The 25,036-nt window shown below is 38.3% G+C and overlaps 1 protein-coding gene across 5 annotated transcripts in view; it reads right to left on the bottom strand.

The window, feature by feature from the left end:
- The window catches only part of ryk (receptor like tyrosine kinase), an 87,716-nt gene that overhangs the window by 37,810 nt on the left and 24,870 nt on the right, over nt 1–25,036 (bottom strand). For 2 of the 5 annotated variants that reach the window (XM_028444770.1, XM_028444771.1), the window contains exons 5-9: nt 18,472–18,537; nt 17,917–18,058; nt 16,493–16,593; nt 13,620–13,703; nt 8,155–8,280 (exon numbers count right to left, since the gene is read on the bottom strand). In XM_028444770.1, coding sequence (XP_028300571.1) covers nt 8,155–8,280; nt 13,620–13,703; nt 16,493–16,593; nt 17,917–18,058; nt 18,472–18,537 — 519 coding nt within the window. The remainder of the gene's footprint in view (nt 1–8,154; nt 8,281–13,619; nt 13,704–16,492; nt 16,594–17,916; nt 18,059–18,471; nt 18,538–25,036) is intronic. The other 3 variants (XM_028444772.1, XM_028444773.1, XM_028444774.1) reach the window with 3 other exon arrangements.

Raw genomic sequence — 25,036 nt, 5'->3', positions numbered from 1 at the left:
TTCTAGTTTCTGCTGCTTTTCCTGCAGTGAGAGGCGAAAATCCTGCAGTCACATTTCCTCCAGATGCAGTTCAATTCCTTTCTTGGTTAGCTCTACTTGAGCTGCCTGCTGTATTAGTGCGGTACGCCAGCAGCATCTCCTTATCCTCCAATTCCGGCTGTAGCCTCATTTACTCCTCCATGCCCCATAGACTTTTAGGAGCTACTTGAGCTGTCTGCTACTCCTCTTCCACATTGTTAGGAAAGTTAGGGTGGTACCCCATGAGCAACCCCTGGTTCTTTAAATGTAGAATAGAAATTTGTCCAAATTCTGAAAGCCACATGATTATCAACTACATATGTATGTGAATATATTAGCACAATTTAGTATTTTTCAAGTTGCAGATGTGTTAGTTAATATTCATATTAATATTATATAGGGCAACCATGATCAAGAGGTTCGGGGTTCGATCCCAGTCTATACCTGTCTGTGTCGAAGTGTCCTTGAGCAAGACACTGAACCCTAAGTTCCTCCCAGTGGTTGACTAGTGCCTTGCATGGCAGCTCTGTGTCATTGGTGTGGGAATGTGTGTGAGAATGGGTGAATGAGCTGATATGTAAAGCGTTTTGAGACTACTTCAGTGTAGGGATAAAGCACTATATAAATCAAGTCCATTTACCATATTCGAAACCATAAAATGTTTTGATGAAAAACGTCGACTTACAGCGACATTAATAAGAGAACATTTTTTTTGGTGCTTTCCTGACATTTTGCCCATTGATGTAAATAACTAAAAGCTAGGGGTGTAAGGATACACTTAACTCCTTTCAATTCAAAAATTTCAAAAATAAAAACTCTTCCTCACCCAACGCGGGTGGTCTCTTTTTCCTTCAAGCTCGGGTCCTCTACCAGAGGCCTGGGAGCTTGAGGGTTCAGCGCAGTATCTTTGCTGTTCCTAGCACTGCACTTTTCTGGACCGAGATGTCTGATGTATTTCCTGGGATCTGCTGTAGCCACTCTTCCAGTTTGGGAGTCACTGCCCCGAGTGCCCCGACGACCACGGGCACCACTGATGCCTTCACCCTCCAGGCCTTCTCCAGATCTTCTCTCAGCCCCTGGTATTTCTCTAGTTTCTCGTGTTCCTTTTTCCTGATGTTGCAGTCACTTGGTATTGCTATGACAACCACAATGGCTTTCCTCTGCTCTTTGTCTGTGCTGTCCTTCAGTCCAGCTCTGTCTAGCCATTGGTACAATTTCCTGATATCCGCCACTTTAGTTATGTTTCGGTGGTACATCCCATGTAGGGGCTTGTCCTCCAATGATGGAACCTCCGGCACCTCATCTTCTGTTCCCCATTGTCGGAGACATTCACTGAGCACGTCATCTGTTGGAGCCTTGTCCTTGATGTACTTATGGCTCTTGGATGTTTCATCCTGGATAATGGCTCTCACGCTCACTAGTCCTTGGCCTCCTTCCTTACGGCTAGCATACAGTCTCAGGGTGCTGGATTTGGGGTGGAACCCTCCGTGCATGGTTAGGAGCTTTCGTGTCTTAACATCTGTGGTCTGTATCTCATCCTTTGGCCAGCTTATTATTCCTGCAGGGTATCTGATTACTGGCAGAGCGTAGCTGTTTATTGCCTGGGACTTGTTCTTGCCATTGAGCTGGCTTCTTCGGACATGCCTTACTCGGAGGTATTTGGCCGTAGCCGCTTTCCTCGTCACCTTTTCGAGGTTGCCATTTGCTTGTGGGATTCCGAGGTACTCACTGTCTGCTATTGTTCCTTCTGGGAGTGAGACCCCTTCTGAGACGGCATCCATAGCCAGTCTTGTTGATTATTTGGCTGAGGGGGTTCAGGCCTATGCAGAACAGCAGTGGAGACAGGGCGTCTCCTTGGTATATGCCACATTTGATGGAAACTTGTGCAAGTGGCTTGCCATCAAGGGTGGTTTTCCACAAAGTGCTCAGGTTAGTGTTTCAGGTTCTGCAGTCTCGAGCGACCATTCTGTCTACCAGGAGCTGGTGTTTGGGACCTCTGGTATTTTTACCAATTCCCTTCTGAGCTGTGCTCATGTGCCCGCTTATCTTAGCCGCGAAGATAACACGTTGTGGAGAGGCAGGTTATTGGCCGATAGTTGGATGGGGCTGTACCCTTTGAGGGATCCTTCAGGATTGTGTGCCCTTTGGTTAGCCATTCAGGGTGATTCCCATCTCTCAGCAGCTGGTTTATTTGTACTGCCAAGCGCTCATGGAGTGCCGTGAGATTCTTTAGCCAGTAGGCGTGTATCATGTCAGGGCCTGGGTGTCGTCCAGTTTCTCATTGTTTCTCACTGTGTTGTACCTCGTCAATCTCAAGTTGTGATAGTAGTTGCCTTTTTTGGATGTTGTAACACTGACCTACTAGTTGTTTCGCCCTGAGTTTGGACTGTGGGTTTCGTAGTAACCATTTCTCCCACATCCTTTGCATGTAGCCCCTCTGACTAGGGTTACTGAAGTAGTAGCATTCCAACAGAGCCCTGTTATCGCACCTCGCCCATTTCAGTCTTGTTCCAGTAGCCCATTTTTCATCAAGGTGCTCTGGTTCCCCAGCACCTGACGCAGACTATATATATATATATACATATATATATATATATATATATATATATATATATATATATATAGTTACCAATGAACAACATTTCCTTTCAATGTGTGACCTTGACTTTCGCTCAAGGTCATATTTAAGGTCAAGGTCAGTCTTCTGTTTTTCATGCATTATTACTTTCAATTTAATTAGTAAAAATAAACTTGTCAACAAATCCAGATACAGTTTGTCATTTCTGCCAAGTTTTAATTGCCAAACACGAATTCACCTTGCCTAGTATAATAAGCTAATTACAAATACTATAACTAATTATTAACTCACACTTTACAGATCAGTTGTTAATAGCTTGTTAACAATCTGCTATTAACAGTGAAACTTTGTAGAACAGCAAATGGGTGGAACAAGTTCGAGGTACACTTTTTTAAAATATCACATTTTTGTACCTTAGCCTTGTTCCACCCATAGGCTTTGCTGCCTACTCTATTTTACCAAAGAAACACCACAATACCAAGTATTCAACAAGCAATTTACAACTCATTAACGGTTTATGAATGATCTATTAACTTCTTGTAATGAATAGTTATGATTAAGTGTTACCCTTTATCTTTATCTTGTCTCACATACAGTAGAATGTAAATGTCTACGCCTGCATCTGTTCAAGTATAAAGCCACTTTGTTACATATATCAATCTTTTGATCAGCCACAATAAATTAATTTAAATGAAAATACTTCAACTTGAGGGTTTTCTCAGCATTTTTTTTCTGTGAGATTAAAAAAAGAGAATAATTTGATTAATTGATTACAGAGCATAAACAATAAATTGCTCAATTTTTTTAAATCACTTAAAAAAATAATCGTACAAAAGCTGCAGGAATTTGTCGTTAACCAGTTGTAAAATGTGTTGATGAGTTGATGAGTCATTGGTGGAAGATTTAAGACCGCTTGTACTATTATTTTTTATTACCACAGTCAGCAATTCCAATTTGTTTCACCATAAACTAGCAGCCAAACGTGAAGCCGGGGAGTTCCGCAAGTGTTTGAATAACAATAGGAATGATAACGACAATCGGCAGTGTCATCAAATTGCTCTACATTTAGTTTATTTTATTAGTTTTATATGAAGTTAGTTTTTCATTTTATCTAACTTTACTCTTAATTTTGCAAAAATAAAGAATAAATAAAAGATGAAGCAGCTGTTGTTGCGTTGTGTAAACTCAGCTGTCAGTGATTAGAGTTATTATTCAACAGGTGGCTGCGTCAGCGGCAAAAGGAATTCTCGCAATTTGTGCAACTTTCCAAACCCCACAGGGCTTTGACGAATTGTGTCAGTTATAGTGAGAACCTCTCAGATGAACTACAACACTGGATTTTAATCTCCTGCTCAGGCAAAACAACAGGCATCTGGAGAAGGATACTTGACTTAAATTAGAATTTCATCAAAACAAATTGATCTACACAGGAATCAGTAACGCTAGGGATATTCATAGTTAACCATTTAACTGTTTAGTACACTAACATAAGTTAATGTTTTAAATCACCCAATATGACACGGAAATATCTCACGTGCATGTTTTGGGACAATGTGGCACATTCACAGGCTATTTTCCCCTGAAAACAGGAGACTGACAGTTTAGTAGGGCTGTAAGGATACACTCAACCAACAATTCAATTGTTGAGATCATATTTTGGAGAAAAAAAACTAAGTAAAAATACAGATTCTTATTCTTTTATTTAGAATTTAGAGAATTTAGAAACTAAATATGCTTTCTTCTTATAACCTTCATACGAACCACATGAACTATTTGAACTCATAAACCAAAATAAACTGCACATATCTTCATTTATCACCATGCAAAGTGAAACTAAAATATCTATTTTTTTTAAAACAACAGGCTGTGCTTCAACACAGCGTATCATCACTCAAAGACCTCATCATTGTCATCGTCTACGTTAAATATGCGAAAACCTTTTTCATTTGCACTATTTGCATTTGCAAGTAGTTCATAATGTTTTATGGGGTTTTTCAACTTTCACACGTTCAGGTCTACGTCAGAGCTGTGATTTCGATTGAAGTTCCCAGCTTCTGTAGTGTCATCTAAAGCACATCTATCTATTAAAGCAAGGAATCGGTCTGTCTGTCTGTCTGTGCCTCAAATATCTCTGGTGTTCAGGGACAGACAGACTTGCTACATAGCTGCAGCTTGGTTGTTTGGACTGAAATAGTCCTTTGCCGGAGCCATTAGTCACGTGGCGTACTACAGCCAATCACTGCACACTGTAGTCACGCGTGTGCACTACAGCTGGGCTTGCACCCGAGCCAGGAAACACTGCGCGTGTTTGTGTGTGCATGCATCATTTTGGCTGTTTTTAAACTTTTTTTGGCATCTTGTACATAGTCCCAGTGTATGTGACCAGCTACCGCCACCGTGGGCGAAGAGAGAGAGAGAGAGAACGCGCACACATGCACATCTCAAAAACGCCCTCACCAAACATAAGGTATTTATAATAAAAATATACTAAATGAGGAAAATAAAACAAAAAACTAAATATTTACACAAAAAGTGCACAAAACGACAACAGAAATGCACAAAAATATACAAAAAGGCTCCAAAAACACACAAAATGACTGAAAAACACATACATTACAGAAAAATACATCAACCGACAACAAAAATATGAAAATGAGTAAAAAACTAAAAACTAAATATCTATACAAAAAACACACAAAGTGACAAACAGAAATGCACAAAACCACAACAAAAAAAGCTACAAAAATACACAAAATTACTCTACAATCACACTACAAAAAGACAACATAATGATACAAAAATATACATAATGACTTCAATAAACATACACCAAATGACGAACATATAAAAATGATATCATGCTTTTGTCCCATAGAATTAAACCAGAAACATCACACCCGCACATAAACCCCTTTATAACACTACAGCGTACAGTATTTACACCTCTTTGTACATTCAACCTTCAAACACACTCATTAGGCCATAATTGACTACTCTACTGAAGCTCCTCCCACTGTATGAATACATATTTCCGACAGTCACTGTACTAGTTAATCATAAAAATATAACAGTAGTTGACTCCATTAACACTATTGAGCAATAGTAGTTTAGATTGGCACGTATTTGAGAAGTTTAATCACCAGTGAAGTCAAAATGTATGTAAATGTACCAGATTGTAGCAACAGGCTAGCTTCCATCTGTAGTCCCCGGCAGGTTGATGTTGTATACAACAGAAATGACATTAAAAAAACAGAAGAAACAAAAAAAAAACAAATAAAAACAACAACTCCAAAATCACATGGCATAGACAGTACAATAAAATACAAAGACTTAAATATAACGACATTTAGCCGAGGACAGACCAGAAATAAAGTGACCATTGCCGCTAAAGTGCATAAGGCAGACGATAAAGTGCACACATGCTAATATTTGTCTTAATTAGGAAAATGCACATCGCCCTTAGCCTGGTTGGTTAGCGCTAAAATTATTGCACACCATCCTTGGCCTGGTTAGTAGTTAGTTAAAGTGCTAATATTATTGCACATGTTTATATATTATTAATACTAATAATATTAAAAAAAATAGATAGTCAACAACATCCCCCCCGCCAGATTGGTTCTCGTTATAACTCACAACCTTTTCCTAAATGTCCTAAATCTAAGAACTTAGATGAATTCATAAGAATATTATCAGAATATAAAATTACTAACTATAAAAAAAGCTGTACCCTTTGAAGATACCTCAAACAGAGAAAAAAATATGGAACAAAAACAATAACTCTGGAAGCCACACATCCCATCTTAAACAGTTTCAGAGAAAAACTGTCCTCTTTAACTCAGACGGACGCATGGATGGACGGAGTTCAAACCTATTTCCCCCTTCCACATTTGTGGCGGGGGATAACAATAATAAGTTAGTTATCAGTCATAAATATATATATATTTTCTTAAATGTGCATCCCTAAGTCACGCAGATTAGAATGAAATGGAAAATGACATTTTATCTTCTGGAGATTATCAGCTTCCTCAACTAGATTAATGTGCAACTAAAGGTTTTAAACTTTGAAATTACCTGTTACACCACCTACAATTTACAAAGGTCTCGATGACGCCCACCTGAGTGGAAACCCCCCCGTTTAGTTTCACTACTTTCCATCCACGCGTGTAAACATGCAGCCCTTGCTGACAAAACAGCTGTTTCCCAAAAACAGAACATTTTATTACATAATAAAACAAAGGAGTCCCAAAAAGCTCCATAATAAACTATTTGAAATGGATTTTAGAATAAAGGACTTGACAGGAAGTCAGGTGATGAAGGTTACACAGTTCAATGTAACAAAGTCACTTTGTCTCTTCATCTTTTGTATTTTTTCTGTCAATTCCTGCATTTTAACTGTCGATTTGTGCATTTCCGGGGTCGCTTTCTGCATTTTTATTGTTGTTTTCTGTATTTTCCTGTCATTTTGTGTACTTTTGTTGACAGTTTGTGTCTCTTTGGAGTTATTCTTTAATTTGTTGATGTTTTTGTAGTCATTTTGTTTGTTTACGTGGTAAACAAACAAAATCTGATTAACAATCTTAATCAGAAAAAAAAATAGTTAAAAGTGACAAAAATGGTGGAAAAAGTGGTGAAATGGGATTTTAAGAACCACAGAATTTGGTTAAAATTGGAGTGGCCAAAAACAGACAGAAAAAGTGGTAAAATAAGGATTAAAGTGTCAATATTGGAACAATAAAAAAGCGGGAAATATGGCGAAAAGAGGTTAAAAGTGACAATAATGGGTCAACATATGTGACAATAGGTGGAAAAGTGGTAGAAAGGGTTTATAAGTGCTGAAAATGTCTCAAAAGTGGAAAAAAATGGCAGTAAAGGCATTGAAATGTGATGGAGAAGTGGCAGATGTTGGAGTAATGCAGCAAAAATGCATTAAAAGGAGCAAAAATATGGCAAGAAAAAGTGATGAAAATAGATTAAAATCGGGAAAGTTTTGTGTAGCAGCAGAAAAAGAAAAAAAAAAAAAAAGGAAAAATGGGGTCCTGGCCCCAAGGTTGAGAACCGCTGGTTTAATGTACTCGTGTAACACTACCATCTCTGGCTGCAATGCATTATGGAATTGGGCTCAGAAGGTAGAGGGGGAACATACTGAACCCTCAGTGTAGATTAGTGCCTTACATGGGTCAGCTTTGACCCATTGGTGTGTGAATGTGAATATTAAAGGGGCTACTTTTTATTTTAACTCAACTTAACGCCAATGAAGCCGCAGGTTCCCACGTTTCTTGTGTTGTGGTCTGTGCATCAGTATTATGGGTATACCGGGAACTGAGAAAGGTTCCACGCTGTTTGGAGTGTGTTATTCTTTGTGTGCGTTTTGTTCTGTAATTAATTAATCGCTATTACTGCGATAACGTACCGGCATTAGTCATTAACGACGTGTGATGTGTTCTTAGAGCTCATCACTCTTTTCTTTGCTTCTTTTCTCAGTCAAACACAAACGTGACATTCGGGGATAACACAGGAACACAATAAGAACATTAAGACAATCCTAGGACTGTAAATACCTTCATGTAGAACATCTTTTAGAGTGACTCTCTCTCTTGAAATTGCGATGTCCTTCACTTTAGCTTTAGCCTCCATCAGAGTGACACTGCGCAGGTCGTTCTTCTCAATGCGGAGTGAGGGGTAACCTATGGAGACAAAAATAACGAAGCTCCCATTAAAAGTTCCTAATGATAAGCTAGGGTGACATATTTTGATTTCCAAAAAAAGGACACGGGCCGAACTCGACATGATAATCCGTGTGCCCGTCGTTCTTTGATTATTCTGTTTAAAAACCAAATCAAAATAACAAATAAACAGTGTGATTAATTTGTTTTACTGACTTAAAACCAAAACAGAAATACAGCAAATCTAAAAATCAAACAAGCAGCGTTTTTCTGTTTTAAAATTAAATCTTGTTCTGTTTGTGAGATATTTGGATATTTACGGGGAAACTAGGACGAGAGCTTCATGTTTTAATCTCACCACACAGAGAGGACACAGACAGACTTTTACTGTGCTGCGTTTAATAAAAAATGATCTTGTATCATGTTGTCCACCTCACACTGATGGCAGAGGTGTCATTTGTGTGTCGATGATGTTTCATTTAAAGGGTAATTGATGCTGGAAGTCTGAATCTGTCCGAACAGTGTTACACTCCTAATAGTATCCAATTAAACTGGTGAGTGGGCGGAGTTTTGCTCCATGACAGAAAAGGAGCAACACATGAGACACATCACTGATGAATTGAAACGTTATTAATACATAAATAAATCAAAACCAAAAAAGGATGTTATGTAAAACATTCACATAATACGTGATTAAAGGAACCAGAGGTGGTGTAATGAATCTACTGGTGCTCCTCGTTTCTTGTGATCAACTTCCGTGTGTGTTGACGCTGCTGTTAGTGGCTAGCGGTATTATAACGTAAAAAATAAATATATTTACTGTCCTCAAAAAAGCTGTAATTGTTTTTGCAAAAGTGTCAAATGGTAGAAGTTCTAACATCTACTGTTCCTCAGACCAGCCTCACAGTAGATAGTCTGTCACCTGTTTATTTGGATACTATTTAGACCGTAACACTGTTGAACGCCTACACCATAAAACAATTCACTTTAAACGTGAGCAGCTTTATACTAAAACATCCACAGACTGCATGAAAACAGGAGCAGGACCAGAAAACTGCTGAAATAAATCCTAAATAGTCCTTTTGTGTGAGGAGACCTGGTCCAGGACCTGTGGAGGGAAACCAGGTGCAGTGGACTTCAGTTCTCACACTCATTTTCACATAAATATACAAATGTCTCACAAACAGAAAAACGTGTCTTATCTGGTTTTTGATTTTTCTGTATTTCTGTTTTGGATTTAAGTCAGTAAACTAAAATAACCACACTATTTATTTGTTATTTTGATTTGGTTTTAAAACAGAATAACCAAAAAACTAACAGGACACTGATTCATCCTCAAATTACTTGACGTTTTATTGAATCTACCATGTAACAAAAAAACACAATATAGTAGATAAATAAGTTGGTATTCTCCAAAAATGTATTTCTCTCTTTATAACAAAGACTTAAAATCTGAAATCATTATAATAATCTCATCTCTTCTTAAAATCTCTCAAAAATCGATTACAAAAAGATGGTTAAGTTCTTTATCCCCAAACTTGGATGATTGGTAAAATCTGGTCTATACAATTTTTGTTATGGTAACAAATTACATTTCATAAGACTTAAAATAGACAAGTTGGACAAAATCTGGGAGAAATTGAAATCCTATATCTTTCCCAGGCCTGAGAATGTATGATCCTCTGTATTACATGTATAAGTAATACTATCATATAATTGTCCTATGTACACCTCTATGTTTTTTTCTTTTGTATGAAAAAAAAAACTCAATCAATGAAACGATATAAGAAACATTGCCTCCTAGAAATTACAGAACATTATATAATCATTAAATATACACTTCAATCTTTTAATCTCTGATGTCTTACTCTTGGTCCTCTTTCTTTTATTCTTGTGTGTGAGGATTTTGTCAAAACAAAGCGTCATCTTTTAATGATTCCATCACGTGTGAGTAAAATTACTGTAATCGACCATATTGGCTTTAAAAAGCAACTCCTTAACTTTCATATTTCTCAGATAGAGAAAATATTAGTGGAGTTACAGTCATTCATGGGAAACCTGGACAATTTAATTGCTTTGTAAAATATCCCCGGACAAGACGTGAAAAGAGGACAAACCGGGTAAAACTGGACCTATGGTCCCTCTATTATCAGAGCTACACAGATGACTATGATCACATAGAGGTGTTGTGTGACTGCTTAGAAAAAGTAAACTTCTAGATGAGTGAAAACTTCCTTCAACTAAATCATGACAAGATAGATGTGATTGTCTTTGGTAACAAGGAAACGAGGACCTTCAGTCTCATCTTTAAAAGCTAAAGACCAAGTGGAGGATGTCCCATCCATTCTTTTTACAGTCTGAACCCAACAGGTTTCTCAGATCTATGAACACAGGTCAGATAGTGGAGCCCAGAGTTCACAGACATGGTGATGCTGCTTTTAGTTGTTATGCTGCAAAGAAGAGGAACAAACTGCAGCAGAGCTGAAGTCAGCATCACACAGTTAAAGGCTGTTTTTTTCTCTATTGCATATGATTGAGAGGAAGATTTTTAATCATATTATTGTTGATTTAATGTTTTTACTGCTGATTTTTAACATTTTGGTGATGTAAAGCACATTGCATTGCCTTGTGTGTGAAATTATCTATACAAATAACATTGCCTTGCCTATAATAAGCTAATGCTTGGATAGAACCATTGGAGCATCTGTGTAAACAGCCTCAGCTTTAAATGGCCTCAGAGAATCATTTGTCATTCACAGCAAAGAATTGCTCCATCAAATCATCAGTGAATTCAAAGAATTCAAACAATTACTGAGAACCAGAGGCAGCTCCCATCATGCACTTCCTGTATGACAACACTTCTGATCAGCTGCTTTGACCCCATATACAACCCGTGCACCCTGCAGCCTTAAAGGGATGTTAGTTTACATTTCATCACAGCATCAACATTATAATTTAACATTAACATACATGCAATCCAACCAATGAACTGTGACAACATGCCAGTGACTCAACACCAGCTTTTTAAAACTCGACTCCACTGAAACAACAAAAACAAAAGACAGTGAAAACCATGTCGTCAACTGCTTCTGGTCCTTCTAATTACAGCTGATGTCCCAAAGATGAACAGAGAACTGATATCAACACAACAAGTGCTGGTAAAATACGACAAACATAGAACTGAATAAAAAAGGGAATTTCAAAAAATCAACTTCAGGCTTTTGCTTTCCAACCATGAATAAAGGCCAATGCTGCCCTCCGATGGTCAAATCATCAACAAGTCACAAAATTGCAATAAACAACAAATGGTAAAATGGTAAATGGACTTGATTTATATAGCGCTTTATCCCCACACTGAAGCAGTCTCAAAGCGCTTTACATATCAGCTCATTCACCCAATCACTCTCACATTCACACACCAGTGGGACAGGACTGCCATGCAAGGCGCTAGTCGAGCATTGGGCGCAACTTAGGGTTCAGTGTCTCGCCCAAGGACACTTCGACACATAGTCAGGTACTGGGATCAAACCCCCAACCTGTCGATCAGAAGACAACCCTCTACCACCTGAACCACAGTCGCACAACAAAAACCCAATAATAATCCTTTTGATTATTTCATTATTAGTGGCACCTTCTGACATGTTGTTGTGCTTTGTGGAAACCAGAAAAAGAAACTCAGGGTGGATATTCTATGTCAGACATGGGCAACTGGTGGCCCCAGGGCCACATGTGGCTCTCAGTCTAATTTTTTGCTGACCACAAAGCAAATCCCAAAAAATTGTAATTCAAGAAGTTAGAAGGAATATGAAGCCCAACAAAATACACAAAAAATAAATAAAACAAAATACAAAAAAAGACTAATAAAACATAAAATTACAAAAAGAGAGACAACAACCACTTAAACAAAATGGCAATAAAAAACACAACAACAACACAGGCTTATATTTGGTAGCTATAATCTATGAATGTGTACGCATCGGTGCTCGGAGCCAGATTAAAAAAACAAACAGAAAACAAGTCGATTTCGCATTTATTTGCGAGTCAAATATTTCTATGGTTGGTGCATCATTGGCACATACCAATATACAGTATAAATGGGCCCCATTACTGTGTCCATCACTATATAGCATCGCACAATGCCTTTGACACCCATTTTGCAATATATTTTAAACAATAAAATAAAATGAGCTATATTTCCAAAACAGTTCAAATATTCCATGACTTTTCAAGACTGGAAAATATTTTTTTCAAATTCCATAACTTTTCCAGGAATCTCATGACCGTGGGAACTTTGTCTGTTACTTTGTCATTTACTTCATGTACTAGGAATGTGCGATATTTAATCGTTTATGATTTATCGTCAAAAATATTCTCACCGGTAAGAATTTGTCATCCCACAATATAAACGATAAATTTCCATGTTGGAAATTGGCGAGGGTCACGGGTCATTTGTCCCTCAATTTTGCCAAGAATGTCCCTCAAATCCTTGTTCCACAGACTAAAACTGCCTGTTTGTTGTCAACTTATTATTCTCTGGAGCGGTGCGCTGGTCACGTCAGCAAAGCCACCGCGGCCGCCCGCGGGGCCCGGGGACCGCGTATGTAAGGTGTGCACCACCACGCGTCCCGCCCCCAGCTCTCACACCCACAGACAGCGGTGATCGTCACGGCTACCTGAAGCTGCAGAGCAGCGATACATCATGGACCACTACTTGGTTAAAACCAGAAAACCATCCAACAAAGTGAACCAATCCAAGTTCCTCCATCAGATCCACATAAAGTTCTACAAACACGGGGACAGAGATGAACCTGTAGCAACGATTATGAACTGGAAACTCAACTAAAGCTAACTATGCTAAGCTAACCCACCAACACACAGACTGGGCTAAGAGCTAACGCTAACCACTCCATATAAGGAATAATAGACATAGAGCCACCTCTTGTATGGAAGGATAAAAGTTAAATATGTCACACGTTGTGTGAAATAAATGTTAGCATAATATTAATGTCACTATTCATCTAAACTTGTGAAACACAATATCTTTTAATTATATTTCACGTGTTCACAGACAAATCTGGTCCCATTAGACTAATGTAACTATTGTGATTATTACACTAAATATACTGAATGATTAAATCATAAATTGTTGTTGGCATCTTTTAACGGAGATCATTCAAAGAGACGACAAAGCATGTTTGTCATTTTTAATGAGGTTGTAAATGTATCAGAAAAATGTAAAAGTTCCCAGTGAGCCAATGAGAGCAGGACATGACAGGTTTAGTTGCTCAGCAGTGTGATGATAGTTACTGATGTGTTGGTTAGTATGGCACAGCAGGGAAGAGGAGGAGGCGTGGACTTACTTTTGGTTTCATGAGGAGGAGCCCCAGGGTTTTGGAAGGAAGAGGCAGCGAGCTGGAGAATGGGAGCAGAACCAGGGTGGTTGTCTGATGACAGGGAGGGAGAGGGAGAGAGAGAGAGAGAGAGGTGAGGGAGACGTTTAATGGAAATCTCAGACCTTTAACAACGTTAACCTCACTACTAGGGTCAATGCACAGACACAGGTGAGCCAGTCAGTGAAGTCAACTCTTTATCATGGAACCTGTTAGTAGGTGAGCTAGGAGGCTAACGACAAACATCTTAGATACCAACGATGATGTGAACTTAGCGGAACATTGAGCATGCACAGACTTCAAATAATTATGGACACTAATAATCTAGGACTGAATGTATTTGGTTTATTGACACATAGAACTAAAATAGGGCAGAACAATTATTTGAATAGATTTAGAGTAATTTTAAAGATTTTTTCAAAACAACAATCATGGCCAGACAGTCACACCACATGACATTTGGACACTTTGAATAATAGAATAAATTACTGTAAGAGGCCGTTGGTAAATCTTTCTTGATAATTTGCAAAATTATTGGAATGCGACCAATACAGCGGCACTTTTAATAGCCCAAAAAATACGTTATAGAAGTAATTTAGTAAGTAACATTGAAAATTAAAATTTTAAGTGAGCCCATATAAACTAAGTTACTACATCTATGGTACTTTTTAATGAATTTAAACCTTTTTTAACTGAAAGTAATGCAGTTGGACAGAATATTTATGTGTAAGTAATTAATCCTGCTGTAGACATTCACTGAAATAACCATGTCTAACAGGTAGAGCAGGCAGATGCAATTGGCACAAATATTTATGGAATGTAACAGTTTGTGATTAATTAAGTAGAAACGAGGGTTTGAACTTTTTCAGGGTTTCTACAGCTTTAGTCAAACTAAATTCAAGACTTTTTATTGACAATTGAAAATAAATTTAGGACCAACTTCACAGTAAACACCACATCAATTACACAGGTCATTTTTTTCTAGTGTCTGGTGCAGACATGCAACTGGCAGACCCCCAAAGTAAACACACAAAAATACACAAAATGACACTAAAATACACAAAAATAAACTAAAATAAGAAAATCACTCCAAAAACACAAAAATAGCCAGAAATCTATAAAAAAAAATAACTAAAATAAAATAAATAAATATCCATTAAGAAAAAAAATTGTTGGACAGGAAGTTTTCTATAAATGTACATTTTCCATGTTGTTTATACATAACCCCCCCCCCCCCCCCCCCCCCCCCCGAATATTACCATTTAATTAGAAATAGAATAATTACAATCATAAAATCATACTTCTGTATTAAAATGTAAGACTTGAAACATTGATTTAAGACATTTTAATGACAATTAAGGTGTTATTTTTCAGATGAATAAATTTGATGCCTTTTAGGACTTTTTAAGGATCCGCGGGAACCCTGTTTTTCCTCGACTCTGCCAATTTTGTTTGATGTTGTTGGATAAAAATCCAAAAACCACTAAATCTGCATTTATACAATGATTTACTTGTAAGTGTGAACTAAAACATGTTCATATAGTCAGTCAGAGTACAGCAGAGAGAGAGAAAAGTATGAAATGACTGAACAACAGAGGAAGAGACACTGTAAGTGTGATGTCAGTCCTTTCCACACGGGGGCAGTGATGGACCACTGATTGAAATCATAAGCTGCTCATCACGATAAGCTAACGTGAAATAATTATTTCACTAACTTATAACTTTCAGTGGATTGTTTTGTTGTCAACATTAACATAAAGTGAACACGTGTCATGTTTATGTTGAAGAGGCAGCACTTGAGTCCCATTTACAGGTTACATTTCATTTAATAAATAAATAAATAAATAAAAATGTCTGAAAGAGTAAAGGTACAATCACCTGACACTTAAAGCCCTTTTATCACAGCAGGGCTGATCTGAGGGTCACATGATCAACATTCATGTCAGCATTAGAATAATGAGTGATCTGAGCATTAATACAGGAAAGAAGAAAGAGTTTTTATAGTCATTTTGTGTGTTTTTCCCTAATTCTGTGTATGTTTGTTGTTGTCTTGTTTGTTGTGTGCATTTCTGTTGTGCTTTTGTGTATTTTTCCTGTAAAACATATGTTTTTTTTGGAGTCATACTGTGTATTTGTGGGACTATGTTTTGTTTATTTCTGTTGTTGTTTTGCTTGTTTGTTAGTGCTGTGGGTTTGTAGTCATTTTTCATGTTTTCTGGGGTACTTTTGTTGTCATTTTCCATAATTTTGTATAACAATTTTGTGTGTTACTGTTGTTGCTTTGTTCATTTTTGTAGTAGTTTTGTGTGTTTTTGGAGTATGTTCTGTGTTTCTCATCTTTTACAGTATTTTCCTGCAATGTTGTTTTTTAATGTATTCTTGCTCTTGTTTTGTGTATTTTTTTGTATATTTACTTTAGGGGCCGCATAAAATTATACTGAGGGCTGAATGTGGCCCCGGGGCCACCAGTTGCCTATGTCTGCCCTAAAGCAATGATAAATCTGACCTTAGTTTGGAGCTAATGGGGACATTCCACAGCAGGTTCCTATAAGTCATTTAAATGGTGCCTGATGTGAAGTGCACAGTGATGGTACACAGCCACACTAGACAGGAAGTGAAAAATAGAACCGCATCACTGCAGGGATTGTGCTCTTTATTACCTTCGTATGACAACAGTTATAGTCCATTAGTGCGTTAGGAAAAGCATCCACACTAACAAACGCTAACAGATGGAGGGGAAAATGCTGCATTTTTCAAATTAATCAAATAAAATGTATGTTGGATTGTGAAAGTCTGAAGGGTGTGTGTGAGAAAGAGAGAGCGAGAGAGCGAGCAAAACTTACTGGTGACTGAGGCTGCGTTGTTGGGGGTGTCAGCCCTCAGGTACTGAGTGGTCTGTGTGGATGGCTGAGACAGACCCTGAGAACTCCCACTGTCACTCACACTGGAACACACACACACACACACACACACACACACACACACACACACACACACACACACACACACACACACACACACACACACACACACACACACACACACACACACACACACACACACACACACACACACACACACACACACACACACACACACACACACACACACACACACAAAACAAATCAGAACGATACATTCCTCATGTCACTTCACATTTCAGACATTCAACATTATACATTATATTCAGAACTAGATCTGCAGCCAGCATGAGCAGTAGATTCTTAAAGTTTTTTCCAGCAAAAATAAACTACATTATGAGCCACAGAATAGATTTAAGCGTCCACGCTTTTTTAAATAGTTTTTATTTTAGTTTAGTTATTTAAGTTTAGTTATTGTAAAATAATGAACATAATAAACATTTAATTTATCATTTAATTTGTAAAAAAAACTGGATGAAAGTTGACCCACCAACAGTGACTCAATGGACAAATATACGTAATGGAGAAATGGACTCATTACCTGAGAACCCAGTTGAGACATTTTGGGAAACGATGCATAAAATGGATTGATTATAGGAAAAAGGACTGAATATTCACAAGGAGCAATACCCCCCTTATTTTTTCTTTTTCTTTATTTATTTTTTCCTTTCTCTTTGTTGTTGTAACATAAAATTGTAAATAAAAAGTATTAAAAAATAAAAAATAAAAAACAATGTTGTAACAATGCCTATAAGGTGTAATATGGAACTTTGGGCGTGTCAGAGAAGTGAACCTTTTATAACGTATATTCTTATAACTTTATAATCAAACTTAACTCAGATGAAAATTGGATTCCTGGAACACAAAAGTTAGACAGAATAGAAGTAATCAGTACTAAGAATGACATGTACTGTAGATAAAATGTGTTTTACTAACATGCATGCTCTTCAAATGAAAACAAACTGTATAATGCACATTTTAAAGCTGAACAAATGGTTGTATACCAGTAGTTTACAAGTAATTTCTGCCTCCACTAGGAGGCGATACGCCTTTGAAGAATCTAGTCTGCAGAAATGAAAAAGAAGATTCCTCCACTCTCAAGGCGTCAACGGGACGAATACCTTACGAATACGAAGTATATAGTTATTTCAGAGGATGATATTTCACCTCCCAGTAAACCACTAAGTAACCCTGCTCCCAGCCGTTACTCAATTAAACTCTAAATGGTTGAATGGCTTTGTACATGTTTTAAGGCATACATTTATGACCTATTTAATGTGTTTAGAAAAAATGGCTGAATTTGCTTTGTGTGTGTGTGTGTGTGTGTGTGTACAGTAGAAACAAACCTGTCCTCCATTTCCACTCTCTTCATGCTGTGCAGGTGCAGGATAGCTAGGATTATGGCCACGAGGAAGATGACGATGCAGCAAACGCTCACGCTGATGTAGAAAACCTGAGTGGAGGTGGTGGGGGCAGTCACACCATCTGCTGGAAGCCAAACAAGAGAAGAAGACATTAATGCACCACCTGACTCCCTGTCATCCTCCTGAAATGTAACAACACATTGTGGCCTTCAGCAAAGAACTAAAAGTGCTCGTTGGGCTGCGATTTGAGAGAAAGGAGAGAAAGGAGGCCCAGAATAGCACAGGGACCAGTGTGTGGAGAGCTCTGTAAAAGCCTGGGAGGGGCTCCAGTTGCTGGGTCTAACCAAGCAGAAGAGAGTGGAGCCACTAATGGCCCTTCTTAAGCAGTGAGCTCACAAAGAACTGCAAGAAGAGGACAAAGAGCTCCTCAAAGGCAGAGAGAATCCTGCTCTGTGAGCCACTGTTATCAGGCCGAAGCCACCTGTGATATCTGAGACGTGTGTGTGTGTGTGTGTGTGTGTGGGAAGGGTCACTTACAGTCAGGCCGGGGGAGAGAGTTGCTGCTGTTAAAAAGAACAGCGATCTTTGGGTCAGAATCTATCCCTGTTTAAAGCAGAGAAGACAGAAGTCCAGTTAGTTTAATTAAATATCAACAAGACGACAGTCATCAACATCCCCCCGCCAGATTGGTTGTCATTATAACTCACAACCTTTGCCAAAATGTCCTAAATCTAAGAACTTAGATGTACAGTATACATAAGAAAATATTATCACATCAGAATATAAAACTAATAATTATCTTAAATGGTTTCTAAGAAAAGATGTCACCTTTGAAGATACCTCGAACAAGAACAATAACTATGGAAAAAATAATTGTGCGCTTCTCATTTTCGAACTCCATCAAAGTATTGATACCCTGAAGCCACACACCAAATGTGGTTATCCTATCTGAAACAGTTTCAGAGAACCTTTAACTCAGACGGACGGTCGGAGCTCAAACCTATATCCCCTTCCTCACTTTGTAGCGGGGGATAAAAACAGAAGATATTGCAGTAGCCACAGAATATCCAAGCAATAAGTGACAGATATCAGTCCCTGCAGGATCTACGCCTACTTTTACTTGATTTTGTGATTCATTTTTATTTAATTTGAAAAAAAATGAGAATTCTCTCAACAGTTTGCTTTTAAAAATGACTACCATCATGTGATTTAAACATGGATAAACTGTGAGAGTTGGCCAATGTAATAAAGTTTAATTGAATTTGTGTATTTTGAGCGACAGTGATATCTATAACCAAATTGGTTGGTAATTTACACATTGATTCTGTTTATGTTTCTCTGTCTTTTTTTTGTTTACTTTCTCTGCAGGCCAAATTGAATGCTCTAAAGGGTAGGGGTCAATTATAACTGTAATAGCGTAATTGGTAATTCATTACATTTACAGCATAATTGTAATTGTAATTTTAAAAATCTGTTACCTTTGTAACCATAATTGAAATTTAATTAAATTCAGATAATTGATTTTGTAATTACCATAAAAATTCTAATTCACAAAACAGTTCTATGGCTTACACATATGTAGTTAAATATGAAATTGTGTTTTTAATTCATAAAATATTTTTCTATTATTTTATTTAGTTAACTGTTTTTGTTATATTGGACGGTAAATATGGGTTACAAAACAGAAGATGCACACAGGCAACATCGGGGCAGCTTAGTGGCAGAAGGGGTCCTCAGGTGAAGACGGAAGCATCCGAGCAAATTGGTAATCAGCAAATCCACAGCGTAGGGGTCCCCTACGCTTAACTGCGCTGGTGAGAACCCTGCTAAAGCTGTAGGATAGCACCTCATTGTGTGCACTTCATTTGTTATTCATGAGTCACCTGACAAATATGAAATTACATTGGGAGTGAGTCAGAAATTGTTTCAATTGAACGGTTCAGATTCCTCATTTCAATTCTGATTCCTAACGATTCCCGATTGCAATTCTTTTAAGAGGCAAGGTCAACAAAGTGTACTGTAATTTCTGGACTATAAAGCCCATCGTTATATTGGCCACATTCCAATAATTTAGCAATTTTCTAAGAAAAATCCACATAAAGGCTGCGTAGTAACATAGGCAGCACTTTATTGGCTGATGAGGATTCCCTTCAGACAACTCGGCCAATCAGAACGAGCAGGTAGGCGGGCTGCTAAACTCAAGTTAGGTTTGAACTGATAAGTTTCCTTTACTACCTCCTCACTGCTCCACGTCTGCATATCAGTCCATTTACAGCTTTTTATGCTCACTTTTTACTGGAACTGGAACACTTCTTACCGTGAACTACCGCTGAGCGACCACAGCAAGTCCAGACTGAGTCAGAATACGAATGCCATCGCTTCTGAACAAACTAACTGTGGTGATTTGGCAACTTTATGCTATTTATTGTTTCTTTCTTTTACAAACTGGCTGATTTTTACTGTAGACAATATGGAGATCAGAACAGCCTTGATCCAGATTGTATCTCCGCTCCGTCTGTCCGTCCTCCTTATGCAAACTTGTCCATCAGCCTCAGAGTCCAGAACAAACCTAACGCAGTGATTTAACAACTTTATACAGTTTGTTTCTTTCTATTACAAACTGTCTGACTTATACAGTATACAGGCTGCCACAGCGCTGTCTCTCTCTCTGTTGAGGATGTGTGCATTGACCAAATGTAAACACTTTCATTAGTTCAACTGGTCTAACGTGACGGAGCTTAATTCTTTGGCGTCATGAAGCTTGAAAACCAGGAAAAATCCACAAATTAGTCGTGTCATTGTTTAACCCGCAGGGTTCAAAGTGTGAGAAAGTAATGGCTTATAGACCAGAACTTACGGTACATGTTTGAAATGAGCGGCTAACCAGAGTTGTTTCTGGATCAAATAGTCTGAACCTCTCCATGAATTTTAATACTATGAACTTTTTACTTTTTATGAACTTTACGACGGCTGTTTTCACCAAGTATATAAATATGAAATCAATGAACTTGAATATAAATATTATACATCTTCTTTTCACAAGAGCTTTATTTTTGAAAACCTCATGAAAACACATTTACACATGCTGAGTGTGTGATGCTGCAGGTATTTAACTTATGCGGTAACGCAAACACTTCCGGTGGCTGCTTCTTCGTTGGTGTTCGGCGGCTTCTTCCGTCCGGCGGACTGCATATCGAAAGTAAAAATCGAAATTTTAAAATTTGTTAGTCTCGGATCCAATCCATGCTCGATGCCCAACCCAAATTAGGAACCATCATAGTATGCTGAATGCCAACCCTTGATGTGTGAATCTGAATTGTGTGGCTTGTCCGTCCAGTTTGTAATATTTTCACAGGATCAGGCTCCTGAATTTTCTCTGAGGTTGAAAAAACGTTTTCCCTCTGCTGCAACAATACAGTGAAAGTCTGTGAGAGCAAATGGTTGACAGGGATGAGTGCACAGACTGCATCCTGCTACCACTCACACACACACAAAGGATCTGTTCATGCTGATCATTTGAACCCTGCTTTTTAAAAAAAAAAAAAATAGAAAAGGGAAAGTGTTGTTCTGTCCACAGGTATCGTAGCTTACCTTCATTTAGTATGAACGCTGTTTAACAGCAAATACAGAAAACAAGACTATTTTAGCCTTAAAGAAGTTCATTTGAGACGTTTTGTTTGACTCAAATGTTTTTATGATTAAAAAAAAACTGACAATCAAAGATGCTCTAATCAAAAGTAGAGGACGTGGGGGGCGCTAGTGAGCACTGCATGGATTAGTCGCTTTCTGTGGAGCTCGGTCACACCCTCGCGAAAATTCTGCTTATAATACATATTTCTCAAAAATGAGCAACTCTGGAAGACATGTCACCAAGGGAAAACCTTCAAATCCAAAATCTGCCTCCAAGAAGGATGGTAAAGCTGCTCTCGTCACCAAGGAGGACCACGATGCTAGCAGCAGGGCGGACATAACTAGCTACTTTAATGCTAGCTCCAGTGACATTCCAACCTCGCTGACTCAACCCACGTTGACTGATGTCCTGGCTGCCATTGGAAAGTTGGAAGGAGATTAATTCCAGATTCAACACCTTGGACTCAAAACTGCATTTAGTCCAAACTTCTCTCACCGACCATACAAATCGCATTGCTGACCTGGAAGGGTCTGCAACCGACCATGAGTCCCACATAGCAGACCTCGAGAAGCGGTGTGATGAGTTGATGGAGAACAACAACGCCATGAAGCGCAAGTTGACCGACCTCAAGAACAGATCCAGATGCTCCAATATTAAAATCACAGGTTTACCAGAAAAGGTGGAGAAAGGCAACCCGACGCAGTGCATCGCGAAGTTTCTTCCAAAACTTCTCGGAGCAAATTCTTTCCCCAGTGGTCGTAAAGTGGACCGGGCACATCGTATTGGCACACAGCCCTCACCTTCACATCTACGCATCATTATTGCCAAAAAACACCACTTTCCGGTGAAGGAAGAAATTCTAAAGCTTGCCCGTCTGCAATCCCCATTGTCTTTTAATGGAGCCCGGATCAGTGTATCTCCCGACTTCTCACCCGAGATTTACGAGCAGCGCCCTGCCTTCACGGGAGCTAAAAAGAAGTTGAGAGAGGCAGGAATAAAGCACGGTCACGTTCTTCACTTTCAACGGTGAGCAGAAACTATTTCAGAAGCCTGCAGACGCTGAGGCGTTCATCGACAGGTTTATTACACCTGCTGCTGCTCCGTGATATGTCGGAACCGCCGTCTCAGCTCGCTGCGGTGCTTCCCTCGGAGCTGGATTTGCCTCTGCGTTTTTCTGGTTCCAAAAAAATATTAATAATAATAATAATAATAATAATGGTAAAAAAAAAAAAGTTCAGAGTTTTGTTGTACTCAACCTTTATTAATAAGTGTTACGGACATAATTGTATGAGGGCTGACGGAGCGTTTCAGGATCTCCACCGGTAATGTATCCCATGTTATTGCTGGTTCACGTAGACTGTCTATTAAGACACTTTCCTGCAGTGTTTAGTTGTTTCACAGTGTTAATGAGGGAATCCATGTGCCACTTCGTTTGGGGAAGTGGATGGGGGGGAGGAGGGTTCTTTGTATATTTACATTGCGATAGATCGTGTTCTTTTTTCACTCTGTCTTGTTTTGTTCGCTCTTTTTACACTGTGCCAGCAGAACCGTCACTGTTTTGAATATATAACACAGCTGTCTCAATATAAACAATGCTTTCATGGTAATCAGTAATTCATTTGTTTCGCCTCAAGGTGGCAGTCTGACCTTATTGACCTGGAATGTCAGAGGCCTTGGAACTAACTTAAAGAGGGGCAAGGTTTTTTCCCATTTAAAATCTTTATCTGGAGACATTATTTTTATCCAAGAAACTCATATCAAACACACAAAACAATGGAGGTTAAAATGCAGGTGGACATCACAGATATATCAGTCAACCTTTTCTTCTAAAGCCAGAGGTGTAGCCATATAAATCCACTGAAATATCCCATTCGAACACATTTCAACCATTTCAGAACCAAATGGCCGCTATCTTATAGTCACTGGTCGCATTCTGTCTCAGCATGTAACGTTATTGAACATATATGCACCCAATTTTGATGATCCTGGTTTTTTTTTTTTTTAGAAGAGTTTTAGCCTTATTCCGAATTTATCAACCACTCACTTAATAGCAGGGGGAGACTACAATACTATATTAGACCGTTTTACAGATAGGCTCTCCACACGCCCCACCGTTCCGTCAAACTCTGCCACTACAGTAAATGACTGTTATGGCAATAACGATGCTAATGGTTACCCCTGACAGACAGCAAAGGTGGAATATAATAATTTTGTTTCTTGATTTGGTCGTTGATGGCGACCAAAAGTGGGGAATGTTATGGCAATTTTTATATTCATCATCATATCGTCTGTTGAATTAAAAATTGATTTTGGAAGACAAAAAACCTGCTTTTAACTGGCGGTTTAATCCCCTATTACTTAATGACAAACAATTTCATCAACAATTATCTACCTGTATTACAGATTATTTAGTTTACAATAACACCCCGGATGTCACAGACTCAACTTTATGAAATAATAAAGTTGAAATTAAAATATAACTCAATCCTTTCCAATGAATTGAGTGTTATGCTTTTAAAGGTACAAAAAAAAACATTTTGAATTTGCTGACAAGCCAGATAAGAAATTAATGATTGTTTCCAGAAGTTTTATGAGAACCTCTATACGTCTACAGCCACAGCTGATACGGCACAGATTTTTGATTTTCTGCGCTCCCTTCACTTACCCAAACTTAGCTTCTCAGCACAATCAGTGCTAAATGCAAAAATAACTCTGGAAGAAATTGTTGAAGCAATACACTCTTTCCCTAATGGAAAAGGTCAGGGCCTGATGGGTTTCGTATAGAGTTTTACAAGGCATACTCGGAGAAGATAGCGCCTATCATGTTAAACATGTTCAATCACTCAATCTTAACTCGTCGACTTCCTAAATCTTTATATTCTGCTAACATTTCCCTGATACTGAAAAAGGATAAAGATCAGACCGATCCAGCCTCATATCGCCCTATCGCTCTCCTCGGTTGTGATGTTAAGGTGTTCACTAAAATACTTACCAACAGACTTAATGAATGTATTGCAAGTATTTATTTTATTTATTTATTTATTCAGATTATTTCCGACATGGTTGCTTTCACAGAAGTTTTCTTTTTCTCTTTTTTTTTTGTACATGCCGAAAAAGGAGACGAGAGAAGCAGGTTGCTTATCCGAGTCCCATCCCTTATTTTGAACACAGAAAATTTACATCAGAGCTTGTCTCTCTGGTCAAACATTCTGTGGTTGAGTATAATTCACCATGATCAGACCGGATTTATTCCAGGTAGATTTTCTTTTTTTAATGTGAGACGATTGATGAACATAATGTACGCTAAGCATGACAAAGATTCAAAAATCTCTATCTTGGCACTTGATGCTCAAAATCCTTCGATCAGGTTGAGTGGAAATATCAGTGATAAAAGAATTTGACCAAGGAGACAATTTTGCTTCCTGGGTCGAAATGTTATATACCGTTATATACCAACGGCCTCTGTAATTA

The sequence above is a fragment of the Gouania willdenowi genome, chromosome 4 (assembly GCF_900634775.1).
Source record: "Gouania willdenowi chromosome 4, fGouWil2.1, whole genome shotgun sequence".
Lineage (NCBI taxonomy): Eukaryota > Metazoa > Chordata > Actinopteri > Blenniiformes > Gobiesocidae > Gouania > Gouania willdenowi.
The sequence above is the reverse complement of the archived record's forward strand: the minus strand, read 5'-3'. Positions and strand labels throughout refer to the sequence as shown.